This window comes from Acipenser ruthenus, chromosome 15 (assembly GCF_902713425.1).
Source record: "Acipenser ruthenus chromosome 15, fAciRut3.2 maternal haplotype, whole genome shotgun sequence".
NCBI classification, from domain to species: domain Eukaryota; kingdom Metazoa; phylum Chordata; class Actinopteri; order Acipenseriformes; family Acipenseridae; genus Acipenser; species Acipenser ruthenus.
The window spans coordinates 2,178,063-2,202,668 of NC_081203.1; the positions used below are offsets into that span (position 1 = coordinate 2,178,063).

Genomic DNA, 24,606 nt, shown 5'->3' on the forward strand with positions numbered 1-24,606 from the left:
TCATACGGGCAAAGAGAGCGGTTCTGAGCTGGGGACTTACTTCTGCTTGAAAAATAAACTGAAAAAATCATCAAAGCCCAGCAAGCTTGATAAAGGAGGTTAAATAAATAATACAAATTAATTTAAAAAAATCATTCAAACAGCCTCGGCCTGTCCCTAATTATCCTGCTGAACAAACAAGACTCTTAGTCCTTGAAGTCCAGATTCACTGAAGTCTCTGAACTCTGAACAGCAATAGGAGTCTGTCGTGTTGCTCAGTATGATACAGCAGGCCTGGTAATGTTAGGGTATAGCATTGCCTAAGTGCCTGCTAGCGACTGCATGCAGAACGATAGCGCTGCCACATCCACTGGCAAAGCTGCTGCTGATTGGAACAAATGGGGTCAAATAAGGTCAGGCCGGCTGGAGAAACGACATTTCTGTGCAACTAAATATTCATGTCAAGTGACTGCTGAACACGTCCCTCATTCGATGTCTCTTCTCCATAGCATTGCACTTGAACCTCGGCCAGCCGCTTCGGCCAAACGCTTCTATTGGAAGAATGGCCAACAAATAAAAGCCTTTATATTATTATAGAAAATATACTATTACAACCAAGCTGGTGCTTCTCCTGGCTTTGGTGAGGGTGGAGAGCTGTACAGGCAGATGTGCGAAGAGGATATGCGGTGATTTCCGATGCTCCGTTTCCTCTCTCGCTGGGGAGTAAGAACAAGAACAAGGAAACTCACAGCGCACCTGTCAGCTGACCTGGGTTCACACACACACACACACACGCGCGCGCGCGCTCTCGCACACACACACACACACACGCTCGCTCTCGCACACACTCACACACGCTCGCTCTCACACACACTCACACACACACACATGCTCGCTCTCACATGCGCACACACACACATTTTTTTTAATCTGTTACTAGACCGGCATATCTCTGTCATTTTACTTGGAGGGTAAAATTGTCCCCACCCCCCTCTGTCATTAACCAACCAGCTGCCTCTCCTCTTGACTGACATGCTGTCAGCCAGTTACATGTTTCGACGAAGCGTAACGCATTTCTTGAGAGCAAGGCACGGAAGCTGAGAACTTTCTTCTGCCTAAGGTAGTGCCAGCTATCAAGTTTTAAAATGAAAATACACGTGAGCTGTGACATTTCGAAAAGCACACATTCCAGCCCTGTGTTGCTAAGAAGGGCAAACCAGGTAAGATTTACAGAACGATTCTGTGAGATACGGTCTCTTCAGTGGCTGGCGGAGCGTCCGATCGAGGGGTGGGAGGGGGAGCGATGGGAATACAGGTTCCTGTGTCCTGGGATGAATAAGCAGCTGTGCTCCCGGAGCATGGAGGATGGGATTCTCTGGATGCCTGGCGGGGCTGGCTGGGGCTGGGGGGCCGTGGGCTCTGAGAGAGGGGCGATGTGTGGAATTTGACTGGCTGGTGAGATGTTTGCTGTGCAGATTCTCTGAAGACTGGGAGTGTTTACAAGGGAGAGGGAACCTGAACTTGCAGTAAACCTGTCCCGGGACAGTGGGAAAAACACCCGGAAATACCAGCCCCCCCCCCCCCGCCGGTCCCTCCGCTCTCCTCTCCCCCACTCACCACCTCTGTGTGGCTCGATACTTGTTGTTAGATGGTACCGCACCACCACCACCCATGCTTTGAAGATTGCATTCTGTTTATTAGATTAGAACACTAGACTGCTCCGTCGTCTTCAAATTTAAAGGAACAGGGTTTTGCATATCAGAGGAATTTTCAGATTTTTGGAACAATCCGATTCAGAAAATGCACCAAACATTCCGTTGCTATGGTAACCGAACGGAATGCTGAAAAGTGACGTAACAGCAGCTGAAGTGACACGAAGTTCCTCCAGCAGCTGGAACTGAAAACTCTCCCTACCAGAACCCAATGTAATTGCGAAAATAGGTCTGATTTTTTGGCTGAGGTTTTGATGTACATGTATTTTATTAATTATATTAATGTGACTCTTTCATGCCCAAAATATTTAAAATAGCTGAAAAAAAGTAGCTTTGGAAAAAAAAAAAAAAAAATCATTTTAATTTAAAAAAAAAAAGAATTCCATAGCTTTATATGGGAACTATGGCATCCTCATAGAGGTCCTCATGCATTCACGTCTTCCATCTGCCCCATGTAAAGACTCAGTGTGTTAGGGTGCTGGGAGCAGTTTGTATGCACGTGGTTAAAACACATTCCACGTGGTTGGAGGTTGATTTGAGGCTTTTGAAATAAAGGAGTCAAGGACAAGCGTTTAGTTTTCTATATATAAAAACTTTTATTAATACTGACAGACATTCAGGAAATATATTAACAAAATAGAAGTCTTAAATATACAAATAAAATCGTCTTTACAATACGAGAGAGCCTCAAACAGGCCGCTGAGCTCGCCTCAAGAACGAAGCGGTGTCTAAATACATCACTCCACCAGCGTGAAGTCTGTACACACGCACACGCACACGCACACGCACACACAGAGTCACTCCACCAGCGTGAAGTCTGTACACACGCACACACACACACACACACACAGAGTCGCTCCACCACCGTGAAGTCTGTACACACACACAGAGTCACTCCACCAGTGTGAAGTCTGTACACACGCACACGCACACGCACACACAGAGTCACTCCACCAGTGTGAAGTCTGTACACACGCACACACATATATACACACTCACGCACACACACGCTCACAAGCTTGCATGCATTCAGATGTCTGCTCGTTAACATTGCTGAATTTTAAATATCCCATCCTTTAAGGCAGGAGCCCCCCTGGAATAATGTGGAGTTGTTCAGTAGAAAACTAGCCCTACCTTCATTGAAAATAGCAAGACAAAGATTTGTAGAGCAAATTGCTTCAGTAATACGCAAGCTTTTCAAACTTTTCTGGAATGCATCGAGTTTGATCGTGTCTGCTAAACCAATCAGTAAACCGTTCAGTCATTCTAAATTAGGATCCAATCAGGAACCTTCGTCTGTTGTATTGTCCCGGTCCTGGCAAACTTGAGAGCCAATCCGGAGCCACATCACCTACGCCAGGAAACGGGGACTGGAAAAGCCAGCTAACCTTTAAACGCTGAGTCCTTGTGGTTGTTTAATGTACAGTAAGCTCATTTTAACCCAGGTGGCCATCGTCTTTACGACCGTAACCCAGTCAACAAAGACAAACACTTTGCTGTGCCAGATTCGAGGGTTCTTCCATTCCCAAGTTAGAGGAAAGTTATCTCCAGGAAGAGTTATCAGTTTCCTTTGACCTTGTTTTTATCCAACAGGTGTAGGAAACTGCGTCAATTGTCGGTCCTGAGATGAGGATTGTTGCCTTTATTTGGCATCTGGAAACAGTGAGACTTGTGAGCTCTCGCTGCCAGGTTTAGGGGTTTTTGACCGGTAGATTTGCAGGGTGGGGATTCCCTTCTGAATGGAAATGTTAAGTACTTCCCCGACAGATGTGTTGCTGGGACTTTAAGGTCAAGAGATATCTGCCCCAGTATTTTCTCTGGGGGGGTCGCCACTTCTCTCCTGGAAAGCTGTTAGGGCAAAGACCTGCCCTTGCAAAAAAAAAGTCTTCTAGTCCTCTTTTAAAAGAGGTAGCTTCTTCTTTGAAAGTCATTCATTCGTCTTCCGTGATGAAGACAATGGTCCCCTGCCCCTTCCGGGTACGTGAAATCTGCAGGACTGTAGGAGGGATGGGAACGGTTGATTTTAGCCGAAGGAAGGCTTCGGACGCAGAGCCCCCCTGCCTCACTGGGTGAAGGTGTGGATGTCGTTGTGGAGGCTGAAGGAAGGCAGGGAGCTGGCCTGGCTGTGGCGGTCGCAGTCGGGTCGGCAGCGACAGCGCTGGATCACCATGACGCTGCGCGTGAAGCTCTCTCCGTCGGGGCAGTGGAAGCGCAGACTCGCCGTGTGGGTCAGGGAGGGGGAGCAGCAGCGCCCGTCCGAGCAGGAGCCGCAGGAGCGGGGCCGGTACCAGCGAGACGTGGCACAGCCCGCGAAGGAGATCTGCACGGCTTCCCGCGGACGCACCGTCTTCTGGCACTTCTTACCCTTCTGAAACGCAGACAGAAGGACAGCAACATATTGAGCGTTTTCATTACAAGTCTACTATAATTTAGCCATTCTTTGAAATTGTGAATGTTCTGCCTCCTCTCTGGGGTGCCGTGTGACGGCTGCCTTACCTTGAGGCTGGGGGTGAGCGGGAGCTCACAGGCTCTGATCTGGCACAGGCGCGTTTCTCGAGTCAGGCGGCACGCTGGGTTGGTGTTGGTGATGCGGCTCGAGATTCCCATCCCGCATGTTCTGGAGCAGCCCGACCAATCGGTGGTCTGGACCAGGCATCTGGAGATGGCCGGCATGCGGGACTGGGGAGGAGAATTCCAGTCTGATGGGGAAGAAGAGAGAGGAGAGAGAGAGTGAGTGAGATACTAAACCAGGACAGGGACTATTGAAATGAAGTCTGGAAAGCGAGAGATGGAGAGAGAGAGGGGGAGAGAGAGGGAGAGACAGAGATATAGAGGTTGTTACTAGTTCTCCTACATGACCATTGCATTTCACAGGTGTGTAAAGCATTGTAACCATCATAGAGGTCAGTGGAAATTACCATCTAAATAAGTGTAATTAACAGGCATTTTAAAGCATTATCGTTTTTTCATATTGATCTGAGTAACCCCGTAACTCCTCCAGCAGAATAAGAACCCAGTACCTCAATGCTACACCCCACCCCCCCCACTCCCCCCCTCGGAGAGTTAACCCCTCCCTACCCGGGTATGCTGTGTTGCCCTGCGGGGCTGCCAGCAGCTCGTTGCTGGTGAGCAGCTCTGGCTCTGGCTCTGGTGACCCCTGGCTGTCTCCGGAGTCCTCGCGGATGTGGTTGCTGTCGTCACAGAACCACTCTTCACAGCAGTGACCCGGCACCTTGACCAGCCGCGGGTTGGGGCAGTCCCAGACCGGCAGCGGCACCTCCTGGGGGCACAGGGGCATGCAGCCCACCACCCCGTCCATGCAGCTGCACTGGTGCTTGCAGTTGGGCTGGAAGTCCTCCCCGTGCTGGTAGACCCGGCCGTTAAACTCGCAGGGGCGGCCGTCTGCCTTCGCTGCCGGGGTGGGGAAAGAACAGCAGAGTTACTCATCCAGTCATGAAGACAGGATAACCGAGAGACATGGTACCATTCAGGCTACAAATAGATGCCTCATTTAATTTTGCAATGTTGCAATGCACGTCTGGATTGCTAAACATATACTGTGAACAGTCCCCTACGCTAGGGAGGGTTCAAGGTTGTATCTCACAGTAACGTTGAGTTGGTTACCTCTGCAGAGCCCCCTGTGAGCTCCACTCCCCGCTCCGAAGTCACAGTGAAGCCCCTTGATGTGGTCGCAGGGCTGGGTCACACTGCAGTCCTCATTGAACTGTCGGGCGCACACCCTGCAGCAGCCACATGAGTCCAGGACCAGGCTGACCCCCGGGGGGCAGGAGGGTGGCGAGGGGGGGCAGGAGCACGCCAGCGGGCAGCTACTCTCCACCTGCAGGGGGTAAAGAAGCGAGTCGATTACACCATCCCATCAGACACTGCAGCAGCAACAGCAGCAAAAAAAAAATGATGACAATTGCGTGCAATGAGTTAATCACGTGCGATTACCAGCTTTGGCCAGTGCCTTCAATGATGAATGAACTGAATTAAAAGACAGATAGATATTACTGGATAAGGCTCAGTTTGACTTATGGCAGTGCTATCTATACAGCAGATAATTGCTATAATTGCTCTTGTGGGTGCAATCCCAGTTGTTGTTCTTTCTAGTCTCTGGGATGACTATGATCCTTTTATGGTGTGTCTTAATAAGGGTGTGGAGACCATTGCATCTGACCAGCTGATAGGTAGGTGGGCACAAGCCAACAATGTTTATAGCGCTGTTCAGTGGTAAAGCTGTTGCATGATAAAGCACTGCCAGGGGTGTGGTAACAACATGGCAATCAAAGTATTAAAAGCCCATCATATTTATTGTAAACTCACTGTTGTAAAGCTTTATAGGTCGACGGCTGGCAACAGCGGGTCTGAGTTTCACTGCATTAACCCTTTAATAGTAATACAAAGCTACAGACTTTCGTCAGCCTTTCCTATTGTGCATTATTGTCAATTCAGCAGCCACATGATTCTTCCCACTATAGCCCACACTGTTGCCTCTTCACACCGAGTTAATAAAACCAGAGCAGGATTGTCAGAGCTGTTGCCCGAGCTCTGCTGTAGTTTCACTGCAGTGCAAGTGTCAGCATGGACTGCTAGCGCTGTATCCTGGTCTCAGTGGAACAAAAGCTTAGTAAATGAAGTCTAATATGCTGAATATAAATAGTTAGCTCATTATAGTTATTCTCTTACCAGCAGTGTAGCACAGCTCAGGATTACCAAAACCAGCAGACTTGCACACTCCATAGTTCTCAAAAACATTTTAAAAAGTATATGCAAAATTTCACTTAAAAAAAAAAAAAAAATATATATATATATATATATATATAGTAACGTAAAAATCAGTACAGTAAAAAAGAATCCAGTGGTGATGAGTGATGACGTCTGTCTCCGATTGCCCTGTGAAGGGGTGTCTGGGGGTGTACTGAGTTGTACACCAGTCTGTCACTCACTCACTCAGCTGCACAGCTCAGCTTCATTGAGAAAATTCACAGCAGCTCCCAGTTTTATAGAGCCTGTGTGCCGGCCCCCTATGACATCACAAAGCCCCATGAGATTAGAGACTGGAGAACGTATTACACTGAGAGAGTAACTCAAGCTCAGAGATAAGCTGTGCTTTTAAACCAGCCCTGTAGACACACAACTTAATAAACACCATTTCTGCATAAACCCCTATTAGAGTGTGTCTACTATATTACTACAGCATTGTAGCATTTCATTTAGGCACGTAGGATCATGCAGTATCTGCAGTTAGTCACAAAACTATTTGGTCAGCTTAAGAAAACTAAATTAGCCTCATACCTCCATTTGTGGTTAAAGGAGATGCATTCACGTCATGTAATTGTGAACACAGAGCCGGGGCAGGAGCTGTGTGCATGGACAAAGGGAACTGAGAATTGAGAACTGAGAACTGAGAACTGAACAAAAAATTGATGACCTCCATGTTACTGGACAATTAACATTATTATCACTTCAGAGCATATTACAAGGGTTTCCAAAAAGCGATGTGAGTCACTCGTGTGAGAGAGCGTGCAGCCCTGCCTGCTCCACTTGAACTGGAATGACCCTATGAATACACAATGCTACCTCAATGGCCCTTTAGCCATGGAACAGGTTAGAAGACAGTATGGCCATGGCTCTATAGAGTCCCATAATGCCATCACACTAGCACTTATACTCTTTATAAGGTGGCACACAAATCACATGTTCCCTTATACCTACCATATAGGTGCATGTAGACATATAGATGCATAGAGAGATATAACTGTACCCTCAATGTAAAGACATGGTCCCCCTGGTCAGACATGGTTTCCATGGTGACATCACAATGAATGACATTATAATGAAAAGGGCAGCTCCAAGGGTTGTGTATGGAGGGGAGTGGGACAAGGGGAGTCTGGATGGGGGGTGGGATTCGGTTTCAGGGTCACACATGTCTCAGGCCACTTCCTATTGGTTAGTGGTGTCCCTTGAAACTCTTCCCCCGCAGACACATTCCAGGAAACGTGTGTTCCTCCCTCACCAGGCATGTTTGTTTTTGCAGGACTAAACATTCTCAATGTCAACATCTAGCTTCATAATAAAAAGTGTTTTCTGTACAAGGACAGGAAGCCCCTTGCGTTAGGCCTTGGCTGAAACAGCTATGAAACACAGGAAATGTATTCTAGCACATGTTTGTGAGGATAACTGCTAACAGCCAGCAAGAGGCTCTGACTAACACTCTCACTGCTGTGCAGACTGTGATGCACCGTCTGAAACAATACAGCAAGGAAAGACGGCAGGCTGGGCTCTTTGAAGACTTCTAGTCGAAGCGCTTGCCATTGAATTTAATACGTTTCATTTAGTACTTATAAACTGGCTACGGCCTGCTGAAAACTGCTGGTCAGCTGGAACAGATATTTACTGGTCTCTAAAAATCCCAGACAGTGTTTACAGCAAAGTTATTCATTTAGAGGAGTAGACAACAAGCAGGGGCCTTTAGACAGCTTACCCAGCTCCCCCACCGACACCAAGTCTCCTGAACCAGCTGAGAACCAGCAAAGCACCAGCACTGAGCAGCGGGCACCAGTGCTGACCACTGCTGGAATTGCAAGTGAAACATGGTATGAAACGCAAGTCAGATTAACTGAAGATGTGGTCATTCTGACGAGATAGTGAAAGACACTCTGTGGAAATACTTGTAGGGATTAGATAAACGCATTGCCTATTGTATGTGTTGCTAGAAGTTCAGTATACAAATAATTCGTACAGTAACTCTTGTTAAGAGAATCAATGTTGGAGTGGCGTTCCGCTAGCTTCAGATCTAGGACGGCAGCGCTGGCTGTTAGGAAGTCTATTGTGCAGAGCCGCTGAGGGGGCTGACTGACAGCTGCAGGGTTTTGGGGTGGGGGGGGGGGGGAATGACACACGCAGACACACTCATCATGAGAGGCAAAAACAAGGGGTAAAATAATAAATATCTGCTGGATATTTGAGAGCACTTGTTTTAGGAACACTTCTCTAAATTCCTGAGATTCCAGGCCAGCGCACAAAGACAGGATGTGTTTCACTGAAGAGCTAGGAAGAGCCCGGGAAACACACACACACAGACACACACACACACTGTCACACACTCACACACACACACAAACACGCTATGGGACTGATGGAGGAGACTGGTGGCCCCTTTCCAGCCATTGTTACCCAGCAGGACAAACATTTCCAGGACCGGCTGACGTGAGTCAGACCTTGACTTAGGAATGTGGGACAAAACATATTTAAAAAAACACCCAACAGCAGATAGCAATAATAGTAAAATATTTTGACTGGAAGCCTTTCTCAGTGTCTTTCCGAATAAACTCCATTTGAAAAGACTTCTAGTGAAAACGTTTCAACAACCAAGCCAACTGCCTCAGCACACCCAGGAACTGAAGGCCAGCCCTGCAGGTGTCCGCTCTGAGGTCACCAGGCGCCCGTCCCTGTCCATTCTGCCTCCCTAACCTTTGTTCCATTCCTGTTCTCAATTAATAAAGGTACCTGGAGAGAGGCATCAAGTTTCCCTCGTTTAAACGATTCAAGGTTTTCGGATGAGATTCGTTAGCTGCGTAACCATTCGCCATGGCTGGAATGGAGCTGGAGCTTTTTCATTTCAAATACATTTCCTTGCCTCTCGTTAGCATGATAACTTGCTCTGATCATGGCAAAATGATTACGGTATTTTTCATTTGCATACTGGTGGAATTTCTGTAATTAAATGAAGCCAGTATAAATATGTAATAACACTGCTATTGCACAAAGACTCATCACAAAGCATTGCCTGGCCTTGAAGATCATTGGGGAAATGGATTGCTGCCTCTAGCCCTGTTTATTTCCACCCTTGTCTCTCGTCTCCTTTGGTTTTTTCTTGGGTGAGTCAGAGTCCTTGTGGCTGGTGCCCCAGTACACTCACTGTGAATCACAGAGCTGTCTCCTTCTTCTCTCATATCTCTCTCTTGAGCTGCCCTGGTGTGTGTTCAGTTGCCAGGCTGAAGGAGGGATCCTGTCCATCGCATTTATACCTCCTATATGGTTTTGAAAAAAAAACAGTCGGGACACGCAGCATCTCAGCGTGTCGTTACCGTATTTGTAGAGTTGCAATCAGCCACCAGCTTCCTCACTGAATATCGAACAGGTTCTAATAGACAGGAACCGATGGCATTGGGAAGGCTTTATTATTCAAAAGCAGGGAGCAAAAGAAAAAGGGCAATGTTCAGAAATAGACACGCAGTACTGTATACAATAACATGAAAGCACAGGGGGAGGTAAAGCATAGCTATAGCATGACAATGCATGCTTTGTTTGGGGTCTGTGTTTGACGTGACAGGCTGACGTCTCTCCTGCGCACTTGGACGGTGTCTCTCCCTGCGTCTCTGTCAAGGGAAAGTGTGACGCCATCCCTGGCTGTGTCCCTGGGAGCATGGCTTGGCAGTCTGGGGATGCAACATCACACCCAGCCCCATCACTGAGAGAGAGAGAGAGAGAGAGCAGTTTACTGACACTGCGTGGGAGCTGAGCACAGCTTCGTAAACAGAGACCCAGGCAGGGGAGTCAGAAACAAAGGGATGGCCGGCCCCCCCGGGTTGCACAGCGTTTTGTCCAGCTCCATGGCTGCACCTCTGGCACTCCACTCAAACAGACCCCCAAAGACAAGGGGCACCCGTTCCCCAGGGACTGGACAACCCCAATGCTATTTCAGGAGCCCAGTACCAGGAAACTGCTGCATTCATCTCACTTCAGTCCAGCCGCTTGTCTTTTCAATTACCAACATCTTATTCAAGCACTCTTGCTAAATACAGATAAGCAAACACAGCACTGTAGTTTTTGGGTGTGCATCGTATAAGCATCCTGATGGTGGCCACTGAGTGGACTGCTCGCCACTAGTGCCTGAGTTTGGTGACAATGGATTTCATGGCCATATTCAATCCTTACAGAAGAATACTGCAGTATTTGTGCAGTATTTTGTGCAGATAAGAATAGATCTGTAATAGAAAATACATATATTCAGGATATATATGTTATCTACGCATTGCATTTCATAGAGTAAACGTGTATATGTATATATAGCAGGGTCCAAAAAATATTCCACAATCAAAAACCTTTATGGTATGTGACAGATGTGGGTGTGTGCGCCCCAGCCTCTCACATGTGACGTTGCCTGACTCCGGATCATACCGACCCCCCTCTTACCCCTCCTGGGAGCCTGGCTGAGGCCCTCCTGTCTGGGGCAGAGCGTCACTGGGCTGAGGTGAGACATTCCTGGGGAGGCAGAACCCCCCCCCCCCCCCCCGGCCTCCCCCTCTGAGCAGGACGGAAGGGTATTGTTTGGGTTCATAGTGCGCTGTGGATGATAAACCTTTATAACCCGGTCTGGACAGACCAAATGTTCTGGCTGGACACCACAACATAATTCAATACAGTCGTTGGATGGCATGACCTCGTTTCGATTTCTTGCCGTCATTGCTGGTGCATTGTGCACTGACCAGTATACGAACAAAACGAAGTTTTGTTTTCGGATGTACGACCTTGACAAACAGGAACGCTGGTTTCCTCACAGGACTGAGGAGTGGAGGTCTTCTGAATCTGGTGGAACGTGAAGCCCGACGCGCCAGCAGGAGAGCGATGAGGCGGGGTACGCTGGAACACCCTCCTTCTGGGAAGAGCTATGTGTAAGGACTGAAGGGTAACTTACTGAATGCAACCTCACGCTTTGAGTACTGTATCTCAGATGCTACATGGGCATGCAAGGAGAAAATGGTTAAAGGGGAGGGAGTTTTAGCCACAATATTGCTGTTTCTGAACAGACCCCATTGTTGGTGCGAGTGTGTGTGTGCATGCAGGGCGGTTCTGTTTGTTTGAGACTCAGGAAGGAAGGGGGCCTGCGTTGTTATTGTCTGAAAACAACGTTTTAAAGCACATTTTGCACATGAGGCAGAAAATCTGTGTGCATCCTCCTCCCCTACTCTAGGAGATGCATACTTTTCTGGCCACCTTTACGGGTGTCTATCTCAGTGCTAGTAAAAGCTTTTCATACCTTTGAAATGTTTTCAATAATGAAGGTTTGGGATGAATACGCCTGCAAGACCAGAGATGAGTTCACAGCGCCCATGCTTCCCATGCTGGCATGCAGTCCGTCACCTTTGACCCTGAGCATGAGTTTTTATGTGCTGTGGAATCAGCTGCATCTCCGTCCCACTCACACAAACATCACACCCAGCGGGCCTTGACCAAACACATGACCCTTTCCCTGGGGTCCAAGGTAACCCGAATTCCTCATGGGGGTGTTACCCACGCACCCGTTCTGAACCACCTTTCACTGGCATTGCTTTACAAAACCATGTACTGTACTGTGGCTAAAACAGAGGTCACAGCTGGATTGAAATAATACAATGTTCCCACCCCTTGTAAAAGTGTACCACAGTACATCTGCAGTTTTCTCATGTGCTTACCATAGTTTACAATTTGCCCTGCTTTTTTTTAATATGCTTTACCGTATATATCTCTGGGCTTTATAATGTTTTTACCAGGCTTTCACTATGCTTTGTTATTCTTTACTATGCTTTTACTATGCAAAGCTTTTAGAAGGGCTCATTCTGCTAATGGCATGCCATATCAGCTGCCCTTTGCCACCAGTGAATCATGGCTTTCCATTGTACTGCCGCACCTGCAGTGCCATTAGAGATCGCTCAGTTAGGGGATAAGAAGGTACATTCGTCCGGTAATACGGTCCGAGGAACCAGACACCCAAATGACGTGTGTCGGGGTTCAGGTAAGCAGTGATCCGAGACCCATGGAAACTGGAAAGGGCTCGCTCCCCCCCTCATACCTCCCACACCTGCACAGGTAAGCCACAATTCACACCTCATTGTTCGGAGGGCCCCAGGTGCGCCCCTGTCCCGCGGAGAACAAAGGAGCCCATTCACCTGGCGAGCGCGGGGAGGCAGAGAGGCCTGAGCTGTCACTGTGCTAATTAAACCCCTGGCACGCGCATTCCTCCGCTCTGCTTAGGAAAGCGATGAAAGCCCAAGGGAATTCCAGCAGCCCATTGGCAATGAACGCTCCATTGTGTGGATGGTGGTAGCAGGTGTGCTGAAGGTATCGCTGTTCCCAGAGTAACGACAGCATTCGCAGCTGATAACGGAGCGGCACACGGAGGAGAGGAATGCCGGAATACGGATTATTTCAGGAATCCGTACTAATAATTCCAAGTATTTTTTTTTTTTTTGCCTGAGGCTTAAAGAATTCTAATTACCTCTAAAATGGAACCATTGAAATACTCTTTGAAAATTTTAAAATACAAGTGCTGCCTATGTAAAATTTTGGACTGGAGGAGGCACCTCTATTTTTGGACAAAATAATATATTTGAATAAAACATTTCAATATATTTTAATAATAGAGTTGAAGGTTTCATACAGTTTATTACCTGTCACGTAAAACTACGAGCTTTCAAGGCCTTCAGAGCTAAAGAAACAGGTATATTTTAAGAAAAGTTCTTATTTAGGTGCAAACACTACTTGACAAAGGCATTTATTTATCATGCAAGAAGAGACTATGAAGAGGCATAAACCTGTGTTGTCATCACGGCAGGGATTTGAGTTTTAATAGGACACCTGGCAGAGACGCAGGTAGTTCTTTATTGACTTTACAGAGAGGCGTTCGAGGCTCAGGGAGCGTGGAAGCACAGAGCTCTGCAGACTGAGCCATAAAGCATATCCCACCGAGACCCGAGCTCTCCAAGAACAGCAAAACACACGCAGCTCTGTCGAACGCTGCTAAAGGCTGTGCCACGTCGGTCGCTCATCGCTATAACGACCCGTGAAGGGCCTCGTTTTACTCGTTGGCGTGGAAACGCTGGGAGGGGGACTGGGTTTACGATCTGGACGGAGTCTAGCCATGTCTGAGGCCCCGAAACGCAGCTGACATGAGTCACAGCTGGTGACGTCAGGCCAGAGTGAGCTGGTAAGCTTCCAGACTGTCGAAGACACAGCTCTATTAATGTAGTGACACTAAGCACCGCTTGTTAATTCTGCTATTAAAAAAAGCACTTGCTTTAGCTGGCACGGTAAGATGTCTTGCAGTGCTGAGGTATCCGCTGGCTGACGGAGCAAACCTGCATGGGACTGAACGTCATCCCAGGTTCAGAAGAACATGTGAGGGGACCAAATTCAGAACAAAATATCCCCCTTCGCTGTTCTGCAATGAGTAATATTTCTATATAATATAATCAATATAATAATGCTGTGAGCCATTAACACATGAAAAGTCTTTTCAGACACTGGTATCCAGCGCAGTGCTGTATTGTGTGTGTGTGAGGGTTCAGTGGCTGCCTGTGATCATGTTGTCGGTTTCTCACTTCCTCTTTGTTGTGTTAGGCCCAGGAGCAAAAGTGCAGTGGCAACTGATCTGCGATTTATAATGTACAGTTTTTGACACAATCCTCCTTGTTAAAATGCCCTTTCCCTGCCCCTAAGATGTCGAAACTGCATCTGAATCCAGAGTAGAGTGAGAAGCTGGGGTGTTTACCCCGCAGTGCCTCCCTGGGGGGTAAAGGTTTGGGACAGAAGCCCAGAGAGTGATGTCAAGCCAGCTCAACAGTTACTGCGCTGCTGCATAAATCAGACTTCCATTCCATTTCTGGAAAGACTTCCAACCGCAGCAGTGAGAGCAAAAAATAAATCAAAATCAGACACAACTAATTCCCCATCCGAGCCATTACTGTGACTATGAGCCCCCACCCCAGGACTTCCCTACATGAGCCCTCCCAGCAGCAGCCTCTGGCCAGCGCCTTGGAAATATCTACTGAGAGTTTGGAATGATCCAATCCCTCTGCTGTAAGGGGGGGGGGGGGGGGGCTGTATTGACACCACGCTGGCTACGGCTGTGATGTGAAATGAAGTTTCTCCTTTCAGCTCATGTTTGTGTTTTGTGTGGGAAGGTTTGGAGCCCAGCTAAGGTGTGAGAACTGAAATGCAAGCCCATTGCAGGAGTGGTGTGAGCCTGTCTGACCACAGACCCTGCTTCAGCACAGCACTGAGCTCTCACATAACACAGAGGAGTTCTGAAGGACACAGGACTCCCAGACCCTAACAACAGCGTTAGAAAAATCACACAGAGATCAACCAGTCACTCTTAAGGGTTTGGTACAAAATTCCAGCAAATATTATCCTTGTTTATGTGAGAAATAAGGTATTTAACTTACAGTTTTTTCTTCCTTAACCATGTGGTAGGAGCTCAAAGGCCAGTGCAGCATGTGGGTCCCCAGCCAAGATGGGCATCAGCTGGGTGCGAACGGGATTCGAACCACACGACTCCCCCTGCACTCCACGAGGCTGTGCTTTTACTAGGGGAGCCACAATGGTATACCTGACTGTACGGGTTGACAAGAGTCTCCAGTGTTATCAGCCTCTCGTCTCAAACAGAAGGATAGACAGGCATCTACCCTCCTCCTCCCCCTCCTCCTCTAAAGCAGTTTCAGTTCAGTTACAGCTGTTTGCTATTCTATCTCAGTGGCATCTAGCCCCAGAACACAGACCCCAGTGTTCCCTTCTCCTGCTCTCCCCAACCCCCGCAGGCATTCCTTCTACCTGATGGCAGGTCTCTGCAGCTGCACCTGGGGACTCAGGTGGGTCCCAATTAATCAGGTAATTGAGCAGATGAAACAATCAGTCAGCTGAAGAACGAATGCCACCAGGCATGTTAACCCTTTCTTTAGTGAAAGTCCCACCAAACCTCCTTCACAGCGTGTGCGCTTCTCTGATTATACAGGGATTCCGGGAGACCGTACTCAAGTTTTGGACTTGCTGTCTTTCTTTTAAATACTAAATCAAACCCTGAAAAAAACCAGGCTGTGTTGTGTTGACATGCAATTTCTTTTCTGTATTTAAAACTCAAAAGCACCAGCGTTTTACTGAAGAGTCATGGTTTCCGATGCCGACTGGCGCCGACACTGACGCGAATCATATCCTGAGTCAACAACATTTAATCCTTGAAGGTGTGATGAAAACTCTTGTCGTATAATTGCTACAACTGTAGGGCTGGTTGCGTGTAACCACCTCCCTGGCCACTATCAACAAACCTGGACAATTTCTCTGGCGTTTATCCAGTCAGGAGTCGGCTAATTTCTTTATGAACTCAAGCAGCCCTAAAGCCATCTCTTAATTACATGACAAGTGGAATCTCTTATCACTGGGATTCCAAATCCTTCCAGATGAGTCGCTAATTCTGTGGACGTGAAACTCGAATTTGGAATATAACTTTTTAAAACTCAAGTTCACGGAAGTCCACAGCACTTACATCATGTTATAAGTTAATGATCTCAAGACATCTGTCTCTCTCACTAGTATAAAAACCTTGACTCAGAAAACTGTTTCCTCCTGATATGAGCCTTTATGTGAAGGAGCTTAAATAAATGAGCTTTCATCGGCACCATGGAACCAGTTTGTGAAACTTCAAGCTGGGGCTGACGCTGTTTACATCCGCAGCACACAGTTCAAATACCTAAAGCCTTAATCAAAGGACTGCTCGACGGCATTGATCGCCGGGTCTTTCAAGCAGCACTGTTGTGAACATTTTGTACTTTCCTACACAGTGCATCTGCAAACTGAACTGCAGATCAAAGTGTATTTGTTTTTTTCTTCAGCAATGCAATTGCTTGAAACGCGCTCGCAAGCGGCTACATCCGACTCCCTGTGTGAGATTTAGCAGTGTAACTGATTCATTCTTTTGGGAATTGGACGCAGGCAATTTCCAAGAACTCAATTGCAATGCAACGTTTTAATACGCAGGCTATGCAGAACTTCTGTGTACAGGGAATGGAGCCAATAACTTATTTCAAAGACACATCAGCCTTAATTAAATAAAGATTTGTATCTGATGATGTTGGTGCTGTGAAATAAAAACACATTTTTGTGGGGAAAAAAAAAACGACAAAAAAAGTCTAGTCATATGATTTCTGTTACCAAAGTTAGTTTACAAAGAAAATTGAATCTTTGGAATCTGATTGCGTACTTCCTTGTAATTTTTCAAAAGGCAAGGGTCTAAAAACGGGTACAAGTGACGGCTAAAAAAGAAATATTTTCTATAGAAGTTGTTTCCCCTTTAAAGGTGTGTTTGCAGAAATGAACTTGTGGATTGGCACACTCTTATTTTTTTTCTTATGTAGGCCCAATTGTGCAATCTTCTCCTGTGTATCCGACACTACGGCGAGACTGCAGTGAGATCATCACTGCAAGACCAAGCAGACACAGAGCGAAAGAAAACAAGTGGCAGCACAGATTCTCGTTCTGTTCACACCCTCCTCCCTCCTTTTTCTGGAGGGTCTGAAGGGCAGCCCTGCGCTTACGCAGCATAAGCTGTATGACGAGGTCCTGACGTTCATCGCTGATGTGTTAATAATGGTTTGTATTTGTGAAGAAACCGAACGCCTGGAAACCCAAACAGCGCTTAGCACCTCGTAATTACGTCTGCCCCCCTGGCCATGCGTGCATGACACACACTGGGCAGCGCCGTCACTGCAGCTCGATCATAGCAAGACAAACAACCCTGCGTCGGGGCTCGCTGATACAAATTCTCTGAATGACACAGTAAACTTTTACCTGGGACACCTCCACTTTAGTTATTCTGCTGATCAGCACTAGTGTATATTCTCAGCATTGTGCGTGATCTTCCAGGCTGGGCTATGCCCTCACAGCAATGTGCCTGCACTGCGTCTGCAGTATTGCTCATGCTGGCTGTTCTCAGTTCTATGTACTATGATCCAGTTGAAATCAGTGTGTGATTAGTTACCCTCTGGCTCCTGTTCTGCCGTTTCCTAAATCAACTGGATTGAATTCAATGGAGGAATAATTACTCAGGACTCCCGGCTAAATTCACTATCCGAAGGCTTGACAAACAGAGAAAGACAATGAACATGTTTTTTAAATGTGCATGGAAACTGCACTGCCCTTTGACCTCCAGGAACAGTGGTCCCTACAGGACAGGGTGGCTGAGACACATTGGTTTGGTGCAGTGTTGCAAAGCTGCCAGTTTTACTGGCTGCGTTCCAGGACAGCCCATGCAGGACTCATAATTGCCTAGCTCAGCAGTGACACCTGGTGTGCACAGAGGGGAAGACACTGTTAAAGACCCGCCCCCCCCCCCCCTCCCACACACGCACACACACAAATTAACCTTGATACTTTTTTTTTTTTTTCCATTTTACAGACGTCAGGGAGCATGAAGACGACATAATCACCTGGCATTCCCTGTCTCGTGAACCGCATGTCGAAAATGAAGAGAGTGGATCCACTGAACACTGCCCTGTCAGGCCAGGCTTTTCTACCGGGAACTAGGGCCACTGTTTGTGTTCTGAGGGGACTGTGGGGAGGGGGGTGGGTGCTATTGGGAGTGGGGTGGGGGCTGTGGGGAGGTCTGTGGTTGGAGGGGTGGGGGGCTGTTGGGAGTGTGGGGGGGGTCTGTGGTTGGAGGGGTGGCGTCTATGGGGAGAGAGGTGGGGTCTGTAGGGAGAGGGGTGGGGTCTGTGGGGAAGGGGGTGGGGTCTGTGGGGATGGGGGCGGGGTCTGTGGGGAGGAGGGTGGCTTTGGGGAGGGGGGCAGGGTCTGTTGGGAGGAGGGCAGGGTCTGTGTGGAGGGGGGTGGCTGTGGGGGTAGCTCCTCTGCCCCGTCCTGCTCAGATCTTGGGGTGCAGGGGGGTGCTGCCGGCGTCTCCTCCTCAATGCTCGATTCCAGCTCGGTTGCCACAGTCTCCTGCTCCCCTCTCCCTCCCTCTGTCTCTGTCTCAGTCTGTTTCTCAGTCTCTTTTTCAGCTGTCTCAGTCTCTGCCTCTCTCCCCGTCTCATTTTCCTGTGGCGTTTGTGATCCGGTGAGGACTCCACTCCCTGGGGTTTCCTCCACAAAGCCTTTGGGGGAGAAGAAGAAGTAAAGGGTTCAAACTACGTGTTCCTAAACTAACCATGTAGAAATGGTTCCCTGCAACCCAGCCCGGCCCCCATTAGTCCTCACAAACTAAACAAGCAAATCCTAAGGCATTTGTTTGCAAGCTTTAACACCATCACTGCTGTTCGATTTTACTTTATTGTTATTATCCTATGTGTGCTCTCACCCCTTACTGTGGTACACTGTCCCACAGCAAAGGCACAACACTGCAATAGTGTAGTACAGTGTAATAAGCATAGGTTGAGCATATGCAAGCAGGGTATCTAATATAAAGGTACGTAAACTATTATAAATGCATGGTGAATAGTATGTACATTGCTGTGCAAACCTAACATGGTAAAACACTGACCTGGGACACCTCCACTTTAGTTATTCTGCTGATCAGCACTAGCGTGACTGCTGTATATTCTCAACAATAGCATTGTGCGTGATCTTCCAGGCTGGGCTATGCCCTCACAGCAATGTGCCTGCACTGCGTCTGCAGTATTGCTCATGCTGGCTGTTCTCAGTTCAATGTACTATGATCCAATTGAAATCAGTGTGCGATTAGTTACCCTCTGGCTCCTGTTCTGCCGTTTTCTGAATCCACTGTATTGATTTCACAGGAGGAATAATTACCCAGGACTCCCGGCTGAGTTCACTCTCCGAAGTCTTGACAAACAGAGAAAGAAAACCAACACATTTCTAAAGGAATGAGTACAAAAATGAGAAGTTCAAGCAGAGGCAAGAGATAAAGAGAAGAAGATACTAAGACCTCTCGGTCTCCACCTTTACAGGCTTCACAAGATGAGACCGGGTTTTACAGCCTGGTCTAAATGAATGCGTTGAGTGCAGGGTGTCGCTTACTGTGTGAGAGATTGTTTGTCAACTTGGCAAGCTGCTAAAATGTGCGAGACTCACCGGGCACATTGCGTGCTGCAGGAGCTGTGTGGTGCTGTGAGGGGACAGGCCGCTGCTGGTCGCTGAGTCAGGGAGGTGGGTGGACTGCGCTGTGGACCCCTCCGCATCGTAGCTGGAGCGGCGCGAGTCTTTCGCCCAGGCTGAGCAGGAAGGGAGAGCGGGACCTGCGATCGGAGACAGGAGGGAATGAATCACAGGGAAGCGAGGTTAGTTACTGCAGCAAAACACGGCTTACCGCGCTGAAGCAGAGCAAATGCATTGCACAATGAGCATGGGAGATCTGCAAAGTGACTGTGCAAAAAGACCACGGTAAGCTGCAGTAGTCCCACCATTCTGCTTGATTTTACAATAACTAAAACGCCTTGTTTTCCAATGGCGTGGCATTATTCCATATTTTTCTTCCATCATTGCGGAGACGTTGGCGTACCCGTGATTTTCGGAAAGCAGGCCTTGCGGCTGTGTGTGTGTGTGCATGCGTGCGTGTGTCTCAGTGTGTGTGTCCGTGCGTGTGTGCGTGTGTGTGCGTGTGTGTGTGTGATGCTGAGACCCGGCAGTGTGCTAAACAGTGTGCTCAATGGCACACAGCACACCTGGACGTTTCAGTCTACACTCCCATGCTGCACTTACCGATCTCCAGGATAGGCAGCTGGCCGGGATGGATGTTCTCCGTTGTGTCTCTTGAGGTCGAATAAATCCCGAAATTCACCCAGGGGTCAAGAGGCTGGCTTAGCTGTCTGCTGGACTTTGGCCCTGGAGAGGAACAAACCCCTATATTAGCATGACTGTTGTTTGTAGAGCTGTGAGTAAATGATATATTAAACTTACAATACTGCCTTCTTCCACGTTACCCGATTGTGAAACCAAGGGGCTTATCTGACTACCTTACCTTGTCGTCTGATTCAAGGTACAAAATACTACAGCGAAAGGACCATCTTCCCATCTGGGTTTTATAAAACATGTTTGAATGACACATATCTTCGTCAAACAGTTTGTGCACTAACTCCCAGTCACAAAACAAACGTGTCAATACTGGACATCGATAACTTCTTGGGTACCCATGAGGGGAGAGCTGTAGTCTGAAACCTCTCATACTGAACCTCAGCGTTTCGAGGCCGTACCTGCGGTTTTGGATTTGCCCCGAGACGCAGACATAAGGTACCTCCTCCAGAGGAGGGGCTGCCTCCCTAGGCTCTCCCAGTCAACCTTGTCCTTCCCTGGGGAGTCCGTGGACTGCAACAAGACAGAACCAGAAATACACTCACACGCTGAAATGAGAGACTGGACCCAGGAGGAGTGCCCTGGGAGAATGTTAAAAGATCACGTGACAGATCAGCAACAGTAAAATAATGCGACCCCCAGATTTTAAACACACAAGCAAAAGATCTTCCGGAAAACTAAAGCCAACGAAATCAGGTCTTTCGAATCATTTAAGTGATTTGATCAAACCTGGCTCATAATGGACTTAATGGATGATATATAAAAGTGTGCGGTTGCTCTCTGTTTTATTGTAAGGGTGGGGAATGGGCATCCAAATCTGAAAGAACTGCACCTGTATCAGAATAAAACAAAAATTGAGGGGGAAAGAAACTGCACACAGAACTATAGTTCCTGTAATTGGTGCTTCCCTTTGACCGCCATCCAGATCTGTCACGTTGATGATGATGACGATCCCTATAATAAATCTGCTAACTCGTCCGAGTTTTCCTGAGGGGAATTGCTCCTCATTTGACCTCTATTCAGTAAACGGGTTCCTACCTTGTCGTCCAGCCTGTACTGGAAACCCCCCGATCCGGATCCCCCCTCCAGGTTTTGCTTTTTCCCCCTCGCACTGTGCAGCACCACGCCCCTGTTGTGAAGGAGCAGCTGCTCCCCGTGTTGCTGTTTGGGCCAGGCTGCTTTATTCTGAGCGGGTTGGGGCTCCACTGCCTCAGCCTGTGCGACGTCCGAGTCCCGCTCAGTGTGGCCTGCCCGGATCGATTGCTTTGCCATCTTCCTGCCCCCAGTCGACAGAGATACAGAGTGGGACAGTTTGAAAGGTTTCTTTCTCTTCTAAAAAAAAACAAAACAAACACCGTAAATGACAATTTACAGGGAGGCTGCAAAAGTTGTGGCTCACAAGAGACCATACAACTTAGTCAATTCAATGCATGAGATGCTCCAATCGAGCACTGCCCGTTCGGAGATGCGTTGAATAGCACATTCAGCTCTTGGTGGTCTATATAGTGCTCTGTAAAGACGTGAACCTCTTAGCCCATTCAATCGGAACACTATCACCTATCCAAAGGCCAGGAGGTTTGTTACTCAAACACTGCATGGTTTTTCCAACGGTGCAAACACTTTCTTTCCCCACCCTGTGTAATAAACGTCCATTGAATGCTCTATTTGGTGCTAGGGCTTGAGACGAGGAGGATCACTGTTTGTTATAAATGCACCACGTTTGTAAACTCACCATTTTGTGAGCCTTGTCTGTCTGGGAGGGTGGGAGGCTGTAGATCAGCTCACTGATACAGAGTCTCTCAGATTTTCCACTGAGGAGAAGGGCAGGCTTGCTGTTAGTTTGCCTGCAAGAAAACACAGTGCAGAGCGGAATATTGCAGTATGCCGGACTTCCTTTTGGTACTAGTTGGCTGATCTCAGCAACATGAAAGAAAGTAAAGAATTGCACTGAACTGTACAGCATTACCCGGGCTGCTTGATTCTCTGTGAGCTGCGTTGTGGGTTGGGGACCCAGATCACAATGGAATCTGTCCGATTGGAGTCCCTTGGAGATGACTCGGATTGCCTGAGCTGGAAAACAAAAAAAACAACAACAACACAGGAACACCAATCTTTATTTCAAGATTAGATCCGTCATGCAGAACGCTCAAGCAGAACTGTAAGGTGAAACTAAAAGAAAGTCAAGCAGACAAACGTTTGGGCTTTTCCTCAGCGTCTGAGTGGCTTGACTTTCTTACAGTTTGACCAAAAGATTAGATATGCATAATAACCGGAAAGCAGAAATGTGTTGCACACACACACACGCTCGTGCAAACGGTCTGATTCTTCTTGAATAATGAAATACGCAAACTGAGGAATCGTGTCAGGTACCCTGAAGATCATGCGGCCGCCGTCACCCTATTGATGTTGCAGCGGCATGTGTGTCAACACCATTAACAAGGGACTTCTGTCAGACCAGAAAAACACAAAAACACTAGACTTTCCTCTGTGTGCGCGTGAGTCTCAACAGAGTTCTTTCTGATCCTGACCTTCTCGTAGAAAGGGTCTGGACTGAAGCCCCTCTCGCTCATCAGCAGGGTCCGAGGAGCTCTGGGAGAGTTCCTCCCTGGGAAATGCAGGACCTCGCTGCTGCAGAGAGAACCACAAAGACAAGTGTGAGCGTTCACAACGCTGACCAAAAGGACTGGGATGCAACTCAGTTCCCTAACCGCCCCCCCACACCACATCCCAGCTCTCTAACCACTGAGCTATCGAAACCCACGGCTCACCTCTCAATCACACTGCGCTCCTTCGTATGGGCGGCTGTAAGGTGAGACGGTTCTGAGCTATTGAAGGTTCTGGGAAAGGGTCCCAGAACTGTGCCATCCGGGTCATCATCACTCCAGCCGGGAATGTTCTGGATCTTTAGGGTCGGCAATCCGTCTGTATAACACAGAGCCAAACGATCACGTCAATAACTTAATAACTTAGTAAGATGGTTTCCCAAATCTCACCCCTACATTTTACAGATCATAAGGATGAATTGTCCTCGGCTTCTTTGACAAGCCTGCTTGTAGACCGAACAGAAACGGACAGAGCCGAACAATCTGATTCGGTCTCATGGATTAAGTTTACCTTCCTGGGGCTCTGGGGGTTCAGCCCTCGCCGCGGTGTATCGCGGGACCCCCCTGGCACAGCGCAGGTGCGCCTCCCAGCAGAGGGGGTGCTGGCACATGATCCGACAACAGCACGTCTCGTCCAGGACCGCGCTGGCCTGCGGGCTGTGGAGCGCGCGCTGTCCGGGGCACAGATGTCCAGCCTTTTTGGCTAAAACTTGAGCCATGTCGATGATTTCTTAATCACAAAAAAAACAAATGCGTTTAACCCGACTGAAGCGTATGTGTGTGCTTATCATCAATTATCATGTATGTACTGTGACCGCACACAATATATATATATAAAATTATTATTTATTTCTTAGCAGACACCCTTATCTAGGGCAACTTACAATTGTTACAAGATATCACATTATTTTTACATACAATTACCCAGTTGGGTTTTTACTGGAGCAATCTAGGTAAAGTACCTTGCTCAAGGGTACAGCAGCAGTGTCCCCCCACCTGGGATTGAACCCACGCCCCTCCGGTCAAGAGTCCAGAGCCCTAACCGCTACTCCACACGTATACTATACACGTTTGGGCATTCGAATCTGCTTCCACCAAAAACAAACCAGCCTTCACCTCAAACGAGACAGAATGGAGCATATATGAGACAAGAGCTATCGTTTCCCTTATAAAAGGGCATCGGTGTATATTTGTCATTTTACATTTAATCACGCTAAATCTCCCCATACATAAACTAAATTCACTGTGCTTTTCCGTGCTTTAACACGGGTTTTACCACAGTTCCAATGATTTTACATCCGTGTCCATGGGTGTACTGTTTACCGCAGGGGACTTTTATATAAGGTTTTCAGTGGACAGCCCTCATCTCTAGAGAACGAGCACACGCGGTCCAGCCACACTGTGGATTGTAATGGACAAATAAACACACCTTCTAGAACTATAAACAATAGCAATATCTGAATAAAATACAAATGGAAAATTGCATTATTAAACGAATAATAATAATAATAATAATAATAATAATAATAATAATAATAATAATAATAATAATAATAATAATAATAATGGCATACAGATTATAATACCCACCCAGTAGAAGGGTTTACGCGTGCAAACAAATAAAGAAATAATCACATAAATAGTTATTTCTACTTTAGCGCGGATCAGGAGTACAGATCCTCTCTGAGGCGACCGGCTCGCAGTTGCCAGGCAACAGGACGCTTTGACTATTCCGTGTTGCGACAGCCGCA

General features: G+C 47.6%; 2 protein-coding genes across 2 annotated transcripts; both read right to left on the minus strand.

Moving 5' to 3' along the window:
* Window positions 1-2,268: 2,268 nt before the first annotated feature.
* On the minus strand, window positions 2,269-6,648 carry LOC117396843 (CCN family member 1-like). The gene is made up of 5 exons (XM_033995088.3): window positions 6,381-6,648; window positions 5,316-5,529; window positions 4,770-5,102; window positions 4,188-4,390; window positions 2,269-4,059 (listed from the first exon to the last, which is right to left on the minus strand). The coding sequence occupies exons 1-5, from the start codon at window positions 6,447-6,449 to the stop codon at window positions 3,754-3,756; spliced, it is 1,125 nt and encodes a 374-aa protein (XP_033850979.3). The 5' UTR covers window positions 6,450-6,648; the 3' UTR covers window positions 2,269-3,753.
* An 11,252-nt stretch (window positions 6,649-17,900) lies between these two features.
* Window positions 17,901-24,576, minus strand: LOC117422494 (histone-lysine N-methyltransferase SETD1B-like). The gene is made up of 12 exons (XM_058986774.1): window positions 24,446-24,576; window positions 23,367-23,585; window positions 23,021-23,174; window positions 22,781-22,880; window positions 22,219-22,322; window positions 21,985-22,096; window positions 21,291-21,584; window positions 20,654-20,765; window positions 20,163-20,285; window positions 19,536-19,699; window positions 19,190-19,286; window positions 17,901-18,598 (listed from the first exon to the last, which is right to left on the minus strand). Exons 2-12 carry the CDS (start codon window positions 23,572-23,574, stop codon window positions 18,177-18,179), a joined length of 1,890 nt encoding a protein of 629 aa, XP_058842757.1. The 5' UTR covers window positions 23,575-23,585; window positions 24,446-24,576; the 3' UTR covers window positions 17,901-18,176.
* Window positions 24,577-24,606: the final 30 nt, after the last annotated feature.